At 45.5% G+C, this 21629-nt stretch overlaps 1 protein-coding gene across 1 annotated transcript in view; it reads right to left on the reverse strand.

The window, feature by feature from the left end:
- LOC143276071 (uncharacterized) overlaps positions 1–21629 on the reverse strand; it is a 77331-nt gene that overhangs the window by 17598 nt on the left and 38104 nt on the right. Inside the window, exons 21-28 of the mRNA XM_076580458.1 lie at positions 20635–20932; positions 18794–19042; positions 10844–10923; positions 10154–10221; positions 9967–10121; positions 6366–6788; positions 3843–4223; positions 1240–1867 (exon numbers count right to left, since the gene is read on the reverse strand). Of these exons, the coding sequence (XP_076436573.1) occupies positions 1240–1867; positions 3843–4223; positions 6366–6788; positions 9967–10121; positions 10154–10221; positions 10844–10923; positions 18794–19042; positions 20635–20932 (2282 nt within the window). The remainder of the gene's footprint in view (positions 1–1239; positions 1868–3842; positions 4224–6365; positions 6789–9966; positions 10122–10153; positions 10222–10843; positions 10924–18793; positions 19043–20634; positions 20933–21629) is intronic.

Genomic DNA, 21629 nt, shown 5'->3' on the forward strand with positions numbered 1-21629 from the left:
CTGCATGCTGCAATACATAGATCTGCTGCAATACATAGACCTGCTGCATACTTCAATACATAGATCTGCTGCATGCTGCAATACATAGATCTGCTGCAATACACAGACCTGCTGCATACATCAATACATAGATCTGCTGCATGCTGCAATACATAGATCTGCTGCATACTTCAATACATAGACCTGCTGCATGCTGCGATACATAGACCTGCTGCATGCTTCAATACATAGACCTGCTGCATGCCGCAATACAGCAATGCATAGATCTGCTGCATGCTGCAATACAGCAATACATAGATCTGCTGCATGCTGCAATACATAGATCTGCTGCAATACAGCAATACATAGACCTGCTGTATACTTCAATACACAGATCTGCTGCACGCTGCAATACATAGATCTGCTGCATGCTTCAATACATAGACCTGCTGTATGCTGCAATACACAGATCTGCTGCATGCTGCAATACATAGACCTGCTGCATGCTTCAATCTGCTTAAACATTAGCAAAGAAACAAACGAACAAATGAAAAAAAAATTGAAGAAAATTCCAGAAACCTTAAAAACGCACACAAAAAACCTAGAATATACAGGCGAAATGAAATGGTTATGGACATGTGCCATCATGTGTGTGCACACAGAACTCGCAAGTGTGTGTGTTGCGTGTGTACATGTGTGTGTGTGTGTGTGTGTGTGTGTGTATGTGTGTGTGTGTGTGTACATGCATGTGTGTGTCTGTGTGCGTGCACATGAAAGTGTGTGTGTGTGTGTGCATGCATGTGTGTGTATGTGTATGTGCACATGTGGAGTGATGGCCTAGAGGTAACGCGTCCGACTAGGAAGCGAGAAAATCAGAGCGCGCTGGTTCGAATCACGGCTCAGCCGCCGACATTTTCTCCCCCTCCACTAGACCTTGAGTGGTGGTCTGGGCGCTAGTCATTCGGATGAGACGATAAACCGAGGTCCCATGTGCAGCATGCACTTCGCACACGTAAAAGAACCCATGGCAACAAAAGGGTTGTTCCTGGCAAAATTCTGGAGAAAAATCCACTTTGATAGGAAAAAACAAATAAAACTGCACGCAGGAAAAAATACAAAAAAATGGGTGTAGTATAGCGACGCGCTCTCCCTGGGGAGAGCAGCCCGAATTTCACACAGAGAAATCTGTTGTGATAAAAAGCAATACAAATACAAAGTATATGTGCATGCTTATGCCCATGTGTAACAAAAAGCCCTTACCCAGGGCTCTGCCCAAACACCGATGTCGACCCAAACGCCGGTTTGCCAAAACCACCAAAACCCGACGCCTGACCAAATCCAAATGTCGACCCTGTCGATGCCGTGGTAGCAGCCACAGTGGCAGACGAAGACGATGGCGGCGGCTGTCCAAACCCAAACGAGGAACCCGTTGTTGCAGCCGCTGCCGGCTGACCAAAACCAAACGTCGACCCTGTCGTTGTCGCCGCGGAAGACGTCGATCCAAAACCAAACGTCGACACTGTCGTCACTGGGGCGGCGGTGGCAGACGCTCCACCAAAGACAGAACCGGTCGCTGTGGTGGCAGCTGCAGCTGTTCCAAAAATTGATCCCTGGCCGCCGGCGGATCCGAAGAGGGATGATCCTGTAGCAGCAACGGCGGAAGTGGGCGTGGCTAACAGGCCGCCAGCCCCTGCTGAGGACGAGGTCGCTGCAGCGCCAAAGGGAGACGATGCAGTGGTGGTGGTGGTGGCGCTGGCACCCAGGCCGCCGAAGAGTGGGGTGGTGGAGGAGGTGGCCGGAGGGGCAGCAAACAGACCCCCACCCCCTGATGAACCACTCACGCTGGTGGCGGCAGCGGTGTTGGTGGAGGGTGCCCCAAACACAATACCTGTAGAGCACAGACAGTAATAATCACTCACTGTCATTAAGAAAAACAAAAACAAAAAAGCAATGACGACACTATCCCTGCAAAAGACAAATGGTAACGACTCATCGTCATTAGAGAAGAAAAGAAACTATGGTGATGATAATCATCATTAGAAAAATTAAAAAACACTATCCCTGTCAAGTACAAATCGATAGGATCATCGTTAACCCTCAAAGTGCTGGATATAATAAAACATACTTACAGAAATCATGCTTAAAACAAAGGGATAGTTTGCCTCCGCTACCTGTGCTCTGATTTGGGGCATTTGTATGCTTATCAGTAAGAATATATAGGTAAACCTATACATTTTTGGAAAGTAGAGTGAATGAAGAATCAGATAAAAGTAAGAAAAAGGCTGTACCTTGTAAGTAGGATATAAACAACAAATTTTGCAAACTTGTTTTCCAAAAACGTCAACCACAATGTTTATAGGTATTTTCACATCTTTTACAGAGTCAAAATCTCAAAATTGGCATTAAACTGTGCAGAAAATGTTCTGGCTGCAGAATCATGAAATGAATATAACTGAAACAATGAAATTATAAGCACTGTATTATTTGTTTGAGACACACCCACCGACGCCACGCACGCGCACATCTACAATACTTTATGCAATCACAGGCAAAAACATAAATAAATGTTTTCTTTTAGCTCACGTTGCTTTCAAAAGCAGCAAGAATGCTTTAAATCAAAATAATTTCCAGTTTTCTAGCTTGATTTGGTCAAGAAATCGCAATAGACCCATGCCTAACCCACTTTACCACCTCTCCCCACCCCCATCACCCACCCCCCAGTTTTTGTGGCTGGAGACACAAAACTGAATGAACAACAAGCAAACCAGCATGCCCAAGTGTCAAAATAACAAAGCCGTTTTCACCAGAATCCCTGTCAGCAAATGAATCATCACTAGTGACAAGGTCACTCATTTCCTGAGCTTTGTCAACTTCAGTGTCACTCATTGTTTACAAAAAATACGAAGATCTGGACTTATAAACTTGGTCAAAGTTTGTGCAAACACAAGCAGGGAGGCAGTAACACCAGAACGAGGCAGTTTTACGAAGGCTGCCGAGCATAGCCGTACGATGTCGGACCTTATGTAAACAGAGCCACGATCGTGGCCCATCGCACTTTACCGGGAAAGCCACGATCGTGGCTCATCGCGCTCTCCGGGTTAATGGCATGGAGACTGACAGAGAGACAGGGAGAGAGACAGACAGACAGACAGACAGAATGCCGAAACATATTTTCCATCTTACACATAACGTATGTCAGTGAATGTTACATCATGTTTAACACTGTTTCTGTGTTTGCTTGCTTGTTTTTTTGTGTGTGTTTTTTTTGTTTGTTTGTTTGTTTTTTGTTGTTTTTTAATTCTTTTTTTATTCTGGTCTGATGCCTGACTTGCAATTATGTTTGGTTTGTTTGTATTTCTGGGCAATTTTGGGACTTGTTTTTATTGTTGGCTACTCTGTGTACTTACAGAGTTTAGAAGATGCTCACTTTCATATATATATATATATATTTTTTGTTTTGTTTCATTTCATATTTATTTTTATGTCCTTGTGTAGATATATGCACTGCAACTTGCAATTACTGTTAAAGCACACGTTTTTGATGAAAATATGCAATGCTCTAGTTGCAATTGTTAAACCACACGTTTCTGATGAACATATGCAATGCTCGACTTGTGATTACTGTTAAAACCTCAAGTGTTTTTGAAAGAATATATGCAATGCTCGACTTGCCATTGTTGTTAAACCACACTTCTTTGATCAACAAACGCAATGCTTGACGTGCAAATAGTGTCAAAACACACATTTTTTAAGAACATACGCAATGCTCAACTAGCAACAGTTGTTAAACCACAATTCTTTTTTTTATAATCAAAACAAACCAAAAAAAATCAAACATTTTTCAAACAGCACCAAACCACTACCTGTGGAGGAAGTGGAACCAAACAAATTCATGCCGCCGCTTCCTCCAGCCGGCGTCAATCCACCACCACTGGCGCTCCCAAACAAAGGAGGAGCGCCACCGCTCCCAAACGCTCCGCTCGATGCCACCACCGCTTCCGCTGTCGTTGCTGTCGTTGTCGCCACGTCGGCCGAAATCAGACCGGCAGCGGAGGAAGCAGAGGCAGTCACATCAGGGGCGGTGGTTGCAGGAGCGACTGCTGGTGTCGTTGTTGTCGCTGTCATTGTGGTCGGGGTCGGCAGTAGAGGAACTGTGGTGGTGGTGGTAGCGTTGGGCGACGTGAAGAGGGATGGGGTCGGTGGAGTGTTGGCGTTAGTGGTGGCTGGCTTTCCGAACAACGATCCTGAAACAGAAGGTTAGAGGTTGAAGGTCCCATAGCCTATAACTACAGCCATTCGAGGCAGTGAATTCATGTCCACTTTGTCTAGGGCATAGGAGGCAGTGAATTCACATCTGCTTTGTCTAGGGCTTGGTGTAGGAAGGCAGTGAATTCACATCCACTTTGTCTAGGGCTTGGTGTAGGAAGGCAGTGAATTCACATCTGCTTTGTCTAGGGCTTGGTGTAGGAAGGCAGTGAATTCACATCCGTTTTGTCTAGGGCCATTGGAGGCAGTGAATTCACATCCACTTTGTCTAGGGCCATTGGAGGCAGTGATTTCACATCCACTGTGTCTAGACCGTTGGAGGCAGTGAATTCACATCCACTTTGTCTAGGGCCATTGGAGGCAGTGAATTCACATCCGCTTTGTCTAGGGCTTGGTGTAGGAAGGCAGTGAATTCACATCTGCTTTGTCTAGGGCTTGGTGCAGGATGGCAGTGAATTCACATCCACTTTGTCTAGGGGTTGGTGTAGGAAGGCAGTGAATTCACATCCACTTTGTCTAGGGCTTGGTGTAGGAAGGCAGTGAATTCACATCCACTTTGTCTAGGGGTTGGTGTAGGAAGGCAGTGAATTCACATCCACTTTGTCTAGGGCTAGGTGTAGGAAGGCAGTGAATTCACATCCACTTTGTCTAGGGCTTGGTGTAGGAAGGCAGTGAATTCACATCCACTTTGTCTAGGGCCGTTGGAGGCAAAGAATTCACATCCACTTTGTCTAGGCCGTTGGAGGCAAAGAATTCACATCCACTTTGTCTAGGGCTCAGGGTCCTATCCTCTCTTTTCCACCATTATCAACCTTCACCGGCCAAAGTCAGGTACCCTTTCACACCTGGGTGGAGTGAGGAAAAATCGGAGCGAAGTGTCTTTCCCCAAGGACGCACAACAACGCCTCGAACCCTGATCTCTGGTGTATACTGGGTCGGAAGTCCAGCACGGCTCAGCCGCCGATATTTTCTCCCCCTCCACTAGACCTTGAGTGGTGTTCTGAACGCTAGAGGGTTTATGTAGGCCCACTTTTGTGGCCGACGTTTCGTGTGGAGTGATGGCCTAGAGGTAACGCGTCCGCCTAGGAAGCGAGAAAATCTGAGCGCACTGGTTCGAATCACGGCTCGGCCGCCGATATTTTCTCCCCCTCCACTAGACCTTGAGTGGTAGTCTCGACGCTAGTCATTCGGATGAGACGATAAACCGAGGTCCCGCGTGCAGCATGCACTTAGCGCACATAAAAGAACCCACGGCAACAAAAGTGTTGTTCCTGGCAAAATTCTGTAGAAAAATCCACTTCAATAGGAAAAAACAAATAAAACTGCACGCAGGAAAAAATACAACAAAAAATGGGTGGCGCTGTAGTATAGTGACGCACTCTCCCTGTGGAGAGCAGCCCGAATTTCACAAAGAGAAATCTGTTGTGATAAAAAGAATTACAAATACAAATACCTTGCCCATTCTGTCTTGAAATGAGTTTATGGGGGAGAAAAAATGGTGTCCAATGAAAACTACAAACCCTCTCGGGCAGAGAAACCAAAAGTGGCTGCAGCTAGTGATCTCCCTTGGTTATATCCATAAACTCTCTTCTGTGTTGTACCAAAGCTGCGTAACTGTTTTTAGCCAGCTTCCCGGGAAAAGAAAAAAAATAACTTACTGTGACAGCTTCAAGCTTGATTCAGTATTCTAATGTGTGTATGCACAGCCAGTAATTTCTTCTTCTTTATTCCTTTTTTTTTTTTTTTTTTGTCGTTGAGGTAGTCACATTTTTTAACATGTTTCCAACACTGATGCAGCTGCAGACACCTGCTCAACACAGCCATCAATACAAATGCATCTGTGATGCAAATAAAACATACAAAAGGTGTGTCACATAACGAATCTAATATTAATACAAGGCTCGTTATGTAATGATTCCAAGTTAAAGATACAAGAATACTGACACGCTTACAACCCAAAATAGAGGGTAGAATATACGTCAATACAAGAAAGGCTTCTCACAAAACAATTCAGAGTTACAAACAGGAATATATGATGCACATACAACCAAAAACAGAAGCGTAGAATACACTACGAGCAGCACAACCAAAACACAGAACAAAACACCCCGATCATTTACCTGTGGTAGAGGCTGCCCCAAACACAGAGCCAGCCCCAGACGAAGCCGACGCCGACGCCCCAAACAATGAGCCACCAGCAGCCACCGACCCAAAGCCAGACGCCGGCTTTGTGAACGGAGAACCCTGCGAAGAGGTGACCGCATTCTCCGACGTCGTGGTGCTGGAAGCTTCCGTCTTCAGCAGAGAGCTGAAACTGGGAACACCCCCGCCCCCTCCGAAGACAGAAGAGGCCCCACCAAACACGGAACCCCCAGTGGTAGTGGTGGTGGTGCTAGTGGAGGAGGAGGCGGCGGAGGTGGCTTGGGCAGCGGAGGATGTGGTGGTGGTCGGGGAGAAACTAAACCCTGGTGTGGGTGTGCCGCTTGTGGAACTGGCAGCGGTTCCGGTGGCTGCTGCCGCAAAGAACCCCACAGGAGGAGAACCTGCACGACGTCAAAGAGAGTTCAATAGCACTGCAGGTATGGGTGCTAGGAACTGGCATACTGCTGCAAATTAGAGTGTTTACTGTTAGGAACTGGCATACTGCTGCAAATATGAGTGTTTACTGTTAGGAACTGACATACTGCTGCTGATATGAGTGTTTACTGTTAGGAACTGGCATACTGCTGCAAATATGAGTGTTTACTGTTAGGAACTGACATACTGCTGCTGATATGAGTGTTTACTGTTAGGAACTGACATACTGCTGCTGATATGGGTGTTTACTGTTAGAAATTGGCATACAGCTGCTGATATGGGTGTTTACTGTTAGAAACTGACATACAGTTGCTGATATGGGTGTTTACTGTTAGAAACTGACATACTGCTGCTGATATGGGTGTTTACTGTTAGAAATTGGCATACAGTTGCTAATATAGGTGCTAGGAATTGGGATACTGCTGTGAATATGTTTGCTAGGAATTGGCATACCCTGCTGATATGGGTGCTAGGAACTGGCATATCGTTGCTGATACGGGTGCTAGGAACTGGCATATCGTTGCTGATACGGGTGCTAGGAACTGGCATATCGTTGCTGATATGGGTGCTAGGAACTGGCATACCGTTGCTGATACAGGTGCTAGGAACTGGCATATCGTTGCTGATACGGGTGCTAGGAACTGGCATATCGTTGCTGATACGGGTGCTAGGAACTGGCATATCGTTGCTGATATGGATGCTAGGAACTGGCATACCGTTGCTGATACAGGTGCTAGGAACTGGCATATCGTTGCTGATACGGGTGCTAGGAACTGGCATATCGTTGCTGATACGGGTGCTAGGAACTGGCATATCGTTGCTGATATAGGTGCTAAGAACTGGCATATCGTTGCTGATATGTGTGCTAGGAACTGGCATATCATTGCTGATATGGGTGCTAGGAACTGGCATATCATTGCTGATATAGGTGCTAGGAACTGGCATATCGTTGCTGATATGGGAGCAAGGTTCTGGCATATCGTTGCTGATATGGGTGCAAGGTTCTGGCATATCATTGCTGATATAGATGCCAGGAACTGGCACATCATTGCTGATATAGGTGCAAGGTTCTGGCATACCGTTGCTGATATAGGTGCCAGGAACTGGCATATCGTTGCTGATACAGGTGCTAGGAACTGGCATATCGTTGCTGATACAGGTGCTAGGAACTGGCATAGCGTTGCTGATATAGGTGCTAGGAACTGGAATATCGTTGCTGATACGGGTGCTAGGAACTGGCATATCGTTGCTGATATGGATGCTAGGAACTGGCATATCGTTGCTGATAAGGGTGATAGGAACTGGCATATCGTTGCTGATATAGGTGCTAAGAACTGGCATATCGTTGCTGATATGTGTGCTAGGAACTGGCATATCGTTGCTGATACAGGTGCTAGGAACTGGAATATCGTTGCTGATACAGGTGCTAGGAACTGGCATAGCGTTGCTGATATAGGTGCTAGGAACTGGAATATCGTTGCTGATATGGGTGCTAGGAACTGGAATATTGTTGCTGATATGGGTGCTAAGAACTGGCATATCATCGCTGATACGGGTGCAAGGTTCTGGCATATCGTTGCTGATACAGGTGCTAGGAACAGGCATATCGTTGCTGATATAGGTGCAAGGTTCTGGCGTATCGTTGCTGATATAGGTGCTAGGAACTGGCATATCGTTGCTGATATAGGTGCAAGGTTCTGGCGTATCGTTGCTGATATAGGTGCAAGGTTCTGGCATATCGTTGCTGATATAGTTGCTAGGAACTGGCATATCGTTGCTGATATGGGTGCAAGGTTCTGGCATATCGTGTTGCTAATATAGATGCCAGGAACTGTTACATCATTGCTGATATAGGTGCAAGGTTCTGGCATATCGTTACTGATATAGGTGCCAGAAACTGGCATATCATTGCTGATATTGTCTCTCCAAGGCCATCTGTCATCAGGGGGCAGTAAATGGGGAAAAAGGGATGAGGCAGACAGCCAAAGTAGCATTGCTCGGACGGAAGAGCCTAGTATGGCCGCAACCTGCTACTAACTGTGCGTAGTATGGAACTGACTCAATGGCGCAGTTCGGTCAACGTAGGTATTCAGTCACGTATAACTGTCAAAAAGTTACAACCAAGCAATGTAACTGGCACCAGGACTGTTAATTAACTCACTCAGTACGCCCAGTCCTCTCTTCTCCTCTACACAGACCCCTCGGATGTCCAGTGGGTGTCTGAATGACCCAACCTTTAGCTTCCGTCGTAAGAATTGTGGTATTCTTTGTCAACATTCACGTCTTCAGTATAAGAGCCTTCCGCTTGCAATATTTTGATGATGGTAACTGGGGTGAAACGTTGTTAACGTCGTCTCTTTCGCCGTTCATATGGAGAGAGTTAAACTATGGGAGAGGATCCAGTGATCAAAGCATGGACAATACAGTGTGGAACAGTGGTGGAAGAGACATCTACAGTTCACACAGACATTCCTTCAGACAACATTTCAAACAGGCTGCAGAAGTGCAACATCCATAAAAAAAAAATTAAAAAAAACAAGAGAGGCAAGGCCTTCAAGACTCACTTGTGATACACTGAAAAAAAAATCCAAACTTTTTATGTATTGTGTATATTTTCAAAATGTAATGTTTAAGATGAGAAAGATCAGTTTAAAGCGAATTAAGTCCCCTAGCATTAATTACTGAGTAATTTCCCTTTTTTACTATCTGCACCAAAACGTTTGCAAAATAAATAAAAATTCCATGCTTAGCAAAAGAAGTTCCTGTTGGAACAAAACATGATAATAATGACTCCTCTTGTTGTTGTGTCAGAATAAGAGGTCAAAGTGCCAAGTTTAGAGAATACAAAAAATATAACAGTAAATGCAGTTTGCATATAATTAGGCTTCTTTTTTATTTTTTTGTGCCCATCCCAGAGGTGCAATATTGTTTTAAACAAGATGACTGGAAAGAACTGAATTTTTCCTATTTTTATGCCAAATTTGGTGTCAACTGACAAAGTATGTGCAGAGAAAATGTCAATGTTAAAGTTTACCACGGAGACACAGACACACGGACACACACACACAGACAACCGAACACAGGGTTAAAACATAGACTCACTTTGTTTACACAATTGAGTCAAAAAAAAAAAATTATACTCACTTGGGGCCGACACAGCCGAGGACCCCATCTGCCCACCGAACAGCGACGGTGACCCAAATTTGGGCGGGGCACCAAACAACCCAGACCCAGACGCGGAGGTCGCCGCGGTGGTAGAGGGCGCTGTGCTGAATCCGAACAAGCCCCCTACAGGCTTGCTGCTGGCGGCCGTGGTGGTGGTGGTGGTAGCTGTCGTCTGCTGTGATGGGGGCGCTGCTGCTGTGTCTGACGACGCAGGTTTGGTGCCAAACACGCTTCCTGAACAGTTCAAAGGGGGTGGCGACAGGTGAGAAGAAATACACACACCAACAACAAATCATGGATGAGAAGAGACAGTCTCACGCATTACAGAAATGTAACACCACACACATACACATCACACACACAAGCTCACCACACACACACACACACAAACACACATCACAAACACAAACCATACACACACATACCTTGTATAAATTACACACAAACTCACACACACACAAACACACCACACACATACACACACAAACACAAAGTGACAATGCACACACACCACACAAACACACACCAAACGCCCTCACACATACAAACGCCCTCACACACACAAACACACACAAACACAAAGTGACACTGCACACACACCACACAAACACACACACCAAACACCCTCTCTCTCTCACACACACACACACAAATAGACACTGCACGCACACCACACACACACACACAAAGTGACACTGCACGCACACCACACACACACACACCAAACACACACACACACACACAAAGTGACACTGCACGCACACCACACACACACACACACACACAAAGTGACAATGACTGCACACCACACACACACACACCAAACACACACACACACACACACACACACACACACCTGCACTGGTCGTTGCAGCCAGACTACCACCAAATGCAAAGCCGGGGGAACGCCGTCCGCTTCATCCTTTTTCCCCTCATCTGTTCACAATCAATGTCCATCCGTACAGTTTATACACTTCTGTACAAGTGATATGCTTGACCTGTGTGCATGCATATGTTGTGTACACTTATCTGTTTACAATGTCCATTCATACAGCAGATACACTTCTGTACAGTATATATATTCCTGTACATGTGGTACACTTGACATGGTGTGTATATGCATGTGTGCACTTATCTGTTTATAACCAATGTCCATCCATACAGTATATACACCTCTGTACATGTGGTACACTTGACCCGTGTGTATATGTATGAATGTGTACACTTATCTCTTTACAACCAATGTCCATTCATACAGTATATACATGTGGTACACTTGACTTGGTATGTATACGGATGTATGTGTACACTTGTCTGTTTATAACCAATGTCCATTCATACAGTAGATACACTTCTATACATGTGGTACGCTTGACTCGGTGTGCATACATATATGTATGTGTGCACTCATCTCTTTACAACCAATGTCCATTCATACAGTATATACACTTCTGTACAAGTCATACGCTTGACCTGTGTGCATGCATATGTATGTGTACACTTATCTGTTTACAATGTCCATTCATACAGCAGATACACTTCTGTACATGTAGTACACTTGACATGGTGTGTATACGTATGTATGTGTACACTTACCTGTTTACAACCAATGCCCATTCACACAGTATATACACTTCTGTACATGTGGTACACTTAACATGGTGTGTATACGTATGTATGTGTACACTTATCTGTTTACAAACAATGTCCATTCATACAGTATATACACTTCTGTACATGTGGTACACTTGACATGGTGTGTATATGTAAGTGTACACTTATCTGTTTACAACCAATGTCCATTCATACAGTATATACACGTCTGTACACGTGGTACGCTTGACTCGGTGTGCATACATATATGTATGTGTGCACTTATCTCTTTACAACCAACGTCCATTCATACAGTATGTAAATGTGGTACACTTGACTTGGTGTGTATTCATATAAACGTGTACACTTACATGCATGAATGTGTGAATGCATGCATGTATGGGGGTGGGGGGAGGGGAACAGGTATTTTATGTACAATTATGTCTGAACATATGCTGTATGCATGAATGTATGCATTGTGCTTGTGTGTGTGTGTGGGTGTAGTTTGTCTCGTACATTTTGGATGTGTGTACTACAGGCAACAATGATGTAATGTGTTATATATATATATATATATATATATATATATATATATATATATATATATATATATATATATATATGTATGTATGTATGTATGTATATATATTGTATATGTTTTGTAAAGCACCTAGAGCTGTTTTCTGGACAGAGTACTACATAAGTATCCATTGTTACTATCATAAAAAAACAGTATCAATATTACCTATTATTTATCTATCATCATCATCAATCATCATCATCATTATCATCATGAACAAAGGACGAACACTGATTTCTAATGAGTCTGCTGTCAATATCAGAAGCTGGGAATTTCAGACCATGAAATCAAATACATTATTCTATCACACGTACTCTTTTCGTTACAACGGATTTCTCTTGTGTGAAATTCAGGCCGCCCTCCCCGGGGAGAGCGCGTCGCTACACCGAGAGCACCGCCCTTTTTCTGCCTGCAATTACTTTTGTTTGTTTTCCCATCGAAAACGTCCGTCATTCCATGTCTACTGTCATTCTTAAGATAAGGCAAAGTGCTATTAGGAATAGTCCACCATCCTTTTTCCAGTCCTGCAAAGATGATGATCAGTCAATGAATCCTGACTTATGCACACAGAGAGAGAGAGTGTAAGTGTGCATTTGTGCGCATGTGTGTGTGCACATATGTGGTGCAGCGTTGTGCTGTGATCTGTGCATGTGTCTGTGTGTGTGTCTGTGTGTGTGTGTGTGTGTGTGTGTGTCTATGTGTAGACCTCTGCACTGCTGAAAGCAGAATCTTGTGCGCTTTCAAGTGTGCTCTATCATGAAGATTATTGTGCTGCGTGACATTCACATTTTTTTTCCTTTTCACATGCCTGTGCAAATCAGAAATGCTCATGCAGGAGGAAGAGTGCATCAATGATGAAAACAGCTAAAGCTGAAGAAGTTCGTTACAAGAAATACTTTTAAAAAAAACAAGATATATATCCAAATATCCTTCCCCTCACCCCCCCCCTGGATAAACAACAACATGTGTCACACTCGACAGGTTAGGAAAGCACTAAATGCCAAGCATGTAAGTGCTTGTTCTACACTCTGCAAACACTTAACAAAAAATCTATGAAAGAAAAAACTTAAGTCTCCATCAATCATACATACAAAAAAAACAAAAACAAAAACAAAAAAAAAGGTGTGAGCATGAAAGAACGGAACTGGGAGCAAAAGGACGCACAGAGATCTGTGATGGAAGAATGCTGAAACTTATTATGCAAGAATAAAGCTGAAAGTCATCGTTACGCATGGACATTTCTAAAAGCGTATAACTACAGACGACTCTGTGATGGAAGAATGCTGAAACTTACCATTATGCAAGAATAAAGCTGAAAGTCATCGTTACGCATGGACATTTCTAAAAGCGTATAACTACAGAGGACTGTGCACCTGGTCCCTGATTACTACATGCGCTTGATACGCTGCTGGGTAGCTACACGTGGAACGAACGATGAACAGCTTACAATGGTGCCAGCTAAATTCTTAATTCTGTGAAGCTGAATGGAAGAGGGAGGGCGGTGGGGATCAAACGTAACGTGCCTCCAACGCTTTTCTTTGTGTGTGTGTGTGTCTGTCTGTCTGTGTGTGTGTGTGCGTGTGTGTGTGTGTGTGTGTGTCTGTGTGTGTCTGTGTGTGTGTGTGTGTGTGTGTGTGTGTGTGTGTGTGTGTGTGTGTGTGTGTGTGTGTGTGTGTGTGTGTGTGTGTGTGTGTGTGTGTGTGTGTGTGTATGTGTGTGTGTGTGTGTGTGTGTGGGTCTGTCTGTCTGTGTGTGTGTGTGTGTGTGTGTGTGTGTGTGTAAATGTGTGTGTGTGTGTAAATGTGTGTGTGTGTGTGTGTGTGTGTGTGTGTGTCTATGTGTGTGTGTGTGTGTGTGTGTGTCTGTGTCTGTGTGTGTGTGTGTGTGTGTATGCGTGTGTGTTTGAAAACACGCCAGCAGAAACGTGGGGGGCTGATGGAAGGACTGAAGAATGAGAGAGGGGGGAGGGGGAGGGGGGTTGCAGGGAAATGTACGGAGCGATGGGGGGGTTTGCGGGAGAGACAAAAGTTAAGATGCTTACCAACACCATTCAAAAGTTATTTTATGGTCTTATCCCATCCCCTGCCCCAAAATTATTTTACAATAAATTCCCAAAAAAGAGTTTTTGGTGCTTCAGGCATTGAAGAAAAAAAAAAAACATTATCAAACAAAACACACACAAAAATGTTTTGTAAGTTTTAACAAACATCAGTGCCCAAAATGGTATGAAAAAGATACGAACAAACAACAACAAAAAACACACTAAACAAAACAAAACCTGCAAAAGAAAAAGAACCCTGTTTATATGGCAGTTGAGTCAAGTGCACATAATTCCATGCATGGTAAAAAAAAATATATAAAAAAAAATTGGGAAATGGAAACAGACAAACCTAACGGAGCAAAAGGCGCAGCAAGAACACCTGCCCTGCCATCACCATCTTTAACATTCCCCTGAGCCTCAGAGAAAAGTTTCTTCCTCGACGAAGATTGACTATGACGCGAACCTGTCAGTCGGATGCGCTCCCTGGGATCGGAGCCAGTAGCAGAAGGCAGTGACGGCTTCGGGAGTTGTTGCCCTTTGTTCTTTCCCGGCTCTGACCTGCTGATAGACACGCGTGAACCCTCCACGCCTTCACCTCCACGACCTTTCACCACTGACATCAGACTGGCTGAAGCGCCGCCTTGCCTGACCGCACCAGAACCAACACTGCCAGAAAGGGGTCTAAGCCGTCTTTTCACCCCCGCGCTGAAATTCCTGGACACCTTTTCAGGGACGACACTCCGAAACGCAGACGGTTGCTGCGGCGCCGACGGCTCCAACGACGGGCGTTGTGGATTCCCTTCCATCAACGGTGCCAGAAGTTTTGACACTGAAAGACTGATAGCGGCTGACTGGTGTGTGTCGTCTCCAGCGCCGTGATGCGAGGGGCTCGTCATCGCTTCAGCCTTCCTCTGTCCTTCCTCAGCTTGCGCCGACACGTGGAGATCAGGCGTGGCAGTGGCTGTGCTGTCTCGTGTCAATGCCAGCTCCGTGGTTTTGGCGATGGCGGTGGCTGATGCGGATCGACGGGGGCTGTTTATGCGTACGTCCAGTGCAGGGGTTTGATGAGAAACGGGGGGGCCTGCAGATGTCACCACGGAGGGCTGGAGGATGGTCGTCAAGATCTTCTGTCGGATGTCATCCTCCGAGACCCCTGCTCGGATGTCCTCCACCACCAGCTGCAACAGGTCTGCAGGCACACCTTCCAGCAGCCTGACATCACCGATGCTAGGTGTGCAGGTGGCAGGTGTGCTGAGGGGTTGACATGCTGCTGCTTGGGTTGACGTGTTACTGTCACCACAGCTGGCCTGTGACGACGGTGGTGGTGGTGGTGGTGCCAATGGGGCCACCGTGCTTTGTGGCTCCACCTGAGAACCCACTGCACCTGGCAGCACCTGATCTGGCTGAGGGATGCCTGTCATAACTTGGCCTGATCTCTGTGCAGCGTTCGGACCTGTTTGTTGGAGGCTTGGTACACCTTGACCTGAGTGTGAAACACCTGACAGACCTTGACCTGAGGGTGGAAATATACCCTGACTTACTTGTGGAACACCTGACAGACCCTGACCTAATGGTCGTAACACACCTTGACCTGACTGTAAAACATCTGACAGACCTTGACCTAACTGTGGGACGCCTGACAGATCTTGACCTAATTGTGGAACACCTGTCACATCTTGTCCTGAAGGTCTGATACCTGACACACCTTGTCCTAACTGTGGAACACCCGACACACCTTGACCTAGTTGTGTAACACCTGACACACCCTGACCTAATTGTGGAACACCTGACACAGCTTGATCTAACTGTGGAACACCTGACACAGCATGACCTGACTGTAGGAACCTTGGGCTACTTTGACCCGACTGTGCCACACCTGGTCTACTCTGGCGTAGCTGTGCCACACCTGACACACCTTGACCCAACTGTGCCACACCTGGACTACTCTGACGCAGCTGTGCCACACCTGACACACCTTGACCCAACTGTGCCACACCTGGACTACTCTGACGTAGCTGTGCCACACCTGGTCTACTCTGACGTAGCTGTGCCACACCTGACACACCTTGACCCGACTGTGCCACACCTGGACTACTCTGACGTAGCTGTGCCACACCTGACACACCTTGACCCGACTGTGCCACACCTGGTCTACTCTGACGTAGCTGTGCCACACCTGACACACCTTGACCCGACTGTGCCACACCTGGACTACTCTGACGCAGCTGTGCCACACCTGACACACCTTGACCCGACTGTGCCACACCTGGACTACTCTGACGTAGCTGTGCCACACCTGACACACCCTGACCCGACTGTGCCACACCTGGTCTACTCTGACGTAGCTGTGCCACACCTGACACACCTTGACCCGACTGTGCCACACCTGGGCTACTCTGACATAGCTGTGCCACACCTGACACACCTTGACCCGACTGTGCCACACCTGGGCTACTCTGGCATAGCTGTGCCACACCTGACACACCTTGACCCGACTGTGCCACACCTGGACTACTCTGACGTAGCTGTGCCACACCTGACACACCTTGACCCGACTGTGCCACACCTGGACTACTCTGACGTAGCTGTGCCACACCTGACACACCTTGACCCGACTGTGCCACACCTGGGCTACTCTGACGTAGCTGTGCCACACCCAACCGGTCAATGTCTCGCGCACTTTGACCCGACTGTCTCCCACCCGCAAGCAAAGCTCCCGGACTAAGCGTCCTCACATTACCGGCGGCATCCTGCTGATGTTCTGGGGACGTTCCCGTCAAGGCACGTTGTTCCAACGGCCATTTCTTGGGCGGTAGTGAGCTGGGCTTCCTTTCAGAGGGCTGAACTTTGACCTTTGTTGCTTGCTTGTCTTGAGAACCTGGTTGATTTTTCTGTCGAACCTTCCACGCTATTATTCTCTGTGTGCCCTGGGTGACTTTTGGTTGCAGGGTCGGCTTGACCCCAGACCTTGTGACAGTACAGACTACAGGGGCGGAGGTTAAATGGTGGCTTTGTTGGGTTTTTTTGTTGTTTTTTAATTTTTTTTTTTTAACCTAAATGTTTTCTTTCACATTCATTTAATCTTCTTAATTTTTTTTAAATACATGTATCTATTGGGTTGGGGGTTTTGTTTGGGTTTATTTCCCCCCAATTTTCTTATCTGCTTTTCTATTTTACTTTTGGGGGAACTTTTTTTTAAATTCGAGTTTAAAATTCCAAGGGAAAAAAACGAAGAAAAACAACACATACCCGACACACAACAGTAACAATGAAGAAGCCAGCACATTCATGATTCAAACCTTGTTGTTTGTTTTACCTCCACCTACTTTAAAGAGGCGCTTACCCTATCCCGTTCCTAAACAAATTTATCTATCAATGTTCCACCACCCAATATGTCCCAGCCAACGTATTCCTGTCAATTCTTTCCATGACAATTCAACTTTCCTCTACCACTACTCATCACCTAAACAGAGGCAAATCCACAGACTAGACCAACAGTTTTCAATCATCACGCAAATCATTGTATCTCTCTATTTTCATCACTCTTCTACCACCCACAAATCTGTGAGCCAGGCCAACATTTTTTCAGCCATCCTCAATCCACACTCTTCACACATTTTCCCCACCACTCTTCAACCAAGGCAAATCCACAAACCAAGCCAGTATTTTTCAGTCACCACATACCATGGTGGAGTGTTGGCCTAATGGTAATGCGTCTGCCTAGGAAGCGAGAGAATCAGAGTTCAGTGGTTCGAATCCCACAGTCGCCAGTATTTTCTCCCCCTCCACTAGACCTTGAGTGGTGCTCTGGACGCTGGCTGTTTGGATGAGATGATAAACCGGGGTGCACTTAGCACAGGTAAAAGAGCCCACGGCAAAGAAAGGGCAAAATAAAAAGGAAAAACCACTTTGATAGGAAAATATATAAAACTGCAGGCAGAAAAAAATGCATGGGGGAGCAGCCCGAATTTCTTACAGAGAAAACTGTTGTGACAAAAAGAGTAAAAGAAACAACAAAAAATATACCACACGTTACACGCGTATCTGTTTTATCACTCTTCTACCACTGCAAATCCATGAACCAGGCCAACATTTTTCAATCACCACCACACCACATGCAGAATTTTCCTATCGCCACCTCTAAAGAGGCAAATCTACAAACCAGGTCAACATTTTTTAACCACCACCACACCACACACACCTTTTTCTATCACCACTTGTACAGAGGCAAATATATAAACCAGGCCAACATTTTTTACTCATCAACACACCACACACACATTTTTCTAATGCCACCTGTATAGAGGCAAATCCACAAAACCAGGCCAACATTTTTCTATCAACGCCACACACATTTTTTTCTATTGCCACCAGTAAAGAGGCAAATCCATGAACCAGGCCAACATTTTTCAATCACAACCACACACACACATTTTTATCACCGCCACCTGTACAGAGGCAAATCCACAAACCAAGCCAACATTTTTCAATCACCACCACACCACACACACATTTCTATTATCGCCACCCGTACAGAGGCAAATCCACAAACCAAGCCAACATTTTTCAGCAACCACAACCACACCACATACCTTGCCCACTAAGAGCGGCCAGTGAAAAATCAGGCTTGCCAGCCACAGAACTAGCAGACAGGGGGGCACCAAAGGAAATCCCACCACCACCGCCGCCAGCTTGCGCACCGCTGCTCATGTCCAGTGCGGTAGGTGTAGCTGAGCGATCTGCGGCCTCCGAGGACGGGATGTTGAACAGGTTCTTGCTGATCCCCGATCCTGCTGGTCTGGCCAACAGCGAAGGGAAGCCTGAAGCCGGAGTGCTGGGCCCTGAAAGGAGGCAAGGTTAGTTACTGTTATTATCGTCGTTATTGCACAGATTGCTGGCCCCTGAAAGGAGGCAAGGTTAGTTACTGTTATTATCATCGTTATTGCACAGATTGCTGGCCCCTGAAAGGAGGCAATGCAGTTACTGTTATTATCATCATTACTGCACAGAGTGCTGGCCCCTGAAAGGAGGCAAGGAGTTACTGTTATTATAATCATTATTGCACAGAGTGCTGGTTCCTTAAAGGAGGCAATGTAGTTACTGTTATTATAATCATTACTGCACAGAGTTCTGGCCCCTGAAAGGAGGCAAGGAGTTACTGTTATCATCATCGTTACTGCACAGAGTGCTGGCCCCTGAAAGGAGGCAAGGTAGTTACTGTTCCTCATGACTGCTTAAAACCCAGCCGACCAACTCAACCACACAGGGTTAGGTATATACACCGAGCTGAAAACACCATCAATTTGATACATGTGTTTTCAATGTGGTATCTTTATCTTCTCTTTTTTTTTTTTTCCGTGTTTACAAATTACTTACTTTCACGGTAGTCACTCTTCAGAGCAAGGAGGGCTGAATGTGAAAAAGCATGTGCTTGCTTTATCTATTACCCTAGTTCGATAAAGAACTTGTCTTGTCTTGAAGAAACTGTTCTCTCTTCGCCTGTCACCTTTTCTGTATCCCCCACTCCTCCCCCAAGTCCCTTCCTTTCCTTCAAAACCAAAAACATTCTACACATAGGTACAAAATATATTCACACATATTCTTCTTCTTCTTCTTCTTCTTCTGCGTTCGTGGGCTGCAACTCCCACGTTCACTCGCATGTACACGAGTGGGCTTTTACGTGCATGACCGTTTTTACCCCGCCATGTAGGCAGCCATACTCCGCTTTCGGGGGTGTGCATGCTGGGTATGTTCTTGTTTCCATAACCCACCGAACGCTGACATGGATTACAGGATCTTTAACGTGCGTATTTGATCTTCTGCATGCATTTACACACGAAGGGGGTTCAGGCACTAGCAGGTCTGCACATATGTTGACCTGGGAGATCGTAAAAATCCCCACCCTTTACCCACCAGGCGCCGTCACCGTGATTCGAACCTGGGACCCTCAGATTGAAAGTCCAACGCTTTAACCACTCGGCTATTGCGCCCGTCATTCACACATATGAATGGTGGAGGAGAACGTATCCTTGTGTGCAGCGGTAATCATCCGTTTTCATACTAATAGGTTCTTTGTAAATATTCCCGTAATATGCAGACGATACAACCAAACTGTGTAACATTTCCAAATGCTTGATACTCTTTCTTTGTTTATCTTTGATGATGATGTTTCAGATCGTGTTGTTATATTTTTCCATGCATTGTATGAACTGAATGAATTTTTAAAACAAAAATGGTAGAAAAGATGAAAAAAAACCCCAAAAAAACAGAGCGATAAAAAATAAAACAAATTTTCAAAAAAAGTCATTCCACACATGAAATGAATAAACGATGAGGCCAGGAGATCAATACTATTAACTTTTATTTTTTCTTTCAATAGTAAAGAGCGGTAACTCTCTCCATTCACGAGGCACACATTCCACATGTAACTCACCTCCACTGAACGTTTCCGATGGGTATTCGTACTGATCCCCAAAGGCTCCCTCTTCTTCCTCTTCCTCCTCATCCTCGTCCTCTTCATCCTCTTCATAGCCAGCGTATTCGTCGTACTCATCGTCACCTGTGTCGTCATCAAAGTCGGTGGGGGAGACGTTTTCGTAGCGGGGCTGCATAGAGGGCGCCACTGCAGGGGCAGGGGCAACAGCAGCACCACCAAAGGAAGGAGGGGGCTGGGCAGAGAATGCTGGGAAACTGCTCGGAGCTGGTGCCGGCTGGCCTGCCAGTGACGGGTTCTGTATAGAGAAACACGCATACATGTGTTATCATTGTTACACACTTACATATTGTTATCGATATTTGTATCTATATTTTGTATAAGTTACCTGAAATATATAACATTTTCATGTGCCCCCATGGGTTTTCCTGAAATAAATGCGTCATGTCTTATTGATATAATTTTTACATTACTACTAATACAACACACACACACTCCCCAAACACAGTATCATCATTATATAATTCATATTATTACCAATCACAGACACTCACATACACAATATCATTACAATTAATATACCCCTGAAAGTGAGGTATGGCTGCCTACATGGCGGGGTAAAAACAGTCCTGAATACACGTAAAAGCCAACTCGTGTGCATACGAGTGAACATGGGAGTTGCACCCCACGAACGAAAACGAAGAAGACGATTACAATTAATATCACTATCAATCACAGACACAAACATCATCATCACAATTAATATTATCACTACTAGTACAAAGTGGAGTGGCGGCCTAGTGGTAATGCGTCCAGCTCAGAATCTGAGGGTTGGGGATCAAATCATTTACTATCACTTTCTGCCCCTCCAGTAGACCTTGAATGATGGTCTGGATGCTAGTCATTCTGATGAGACCATTAACTGAGGTCCCGTGGGCAGCAAGCACTCAGCACATGCTAAGAACCCACAGCAACAAAGGGTTGTCTATTGCAAA

This window comes from Babylonia areolata, chromosome 31 (assembly GCF_041734735.1).
Source record: "Babylonia areolata isolate BAREFJ2019XMU chromosome 31, ASM4173473v1, whole genome shotgun sequence".
NCBI classification, from domain to species: domain Eukaryota; kingdom Metazoa; phylum Mollusca; class Gastropoda; order Neogastropoda; family Buccinidae; genus Babylonia; species Babylonia areolata.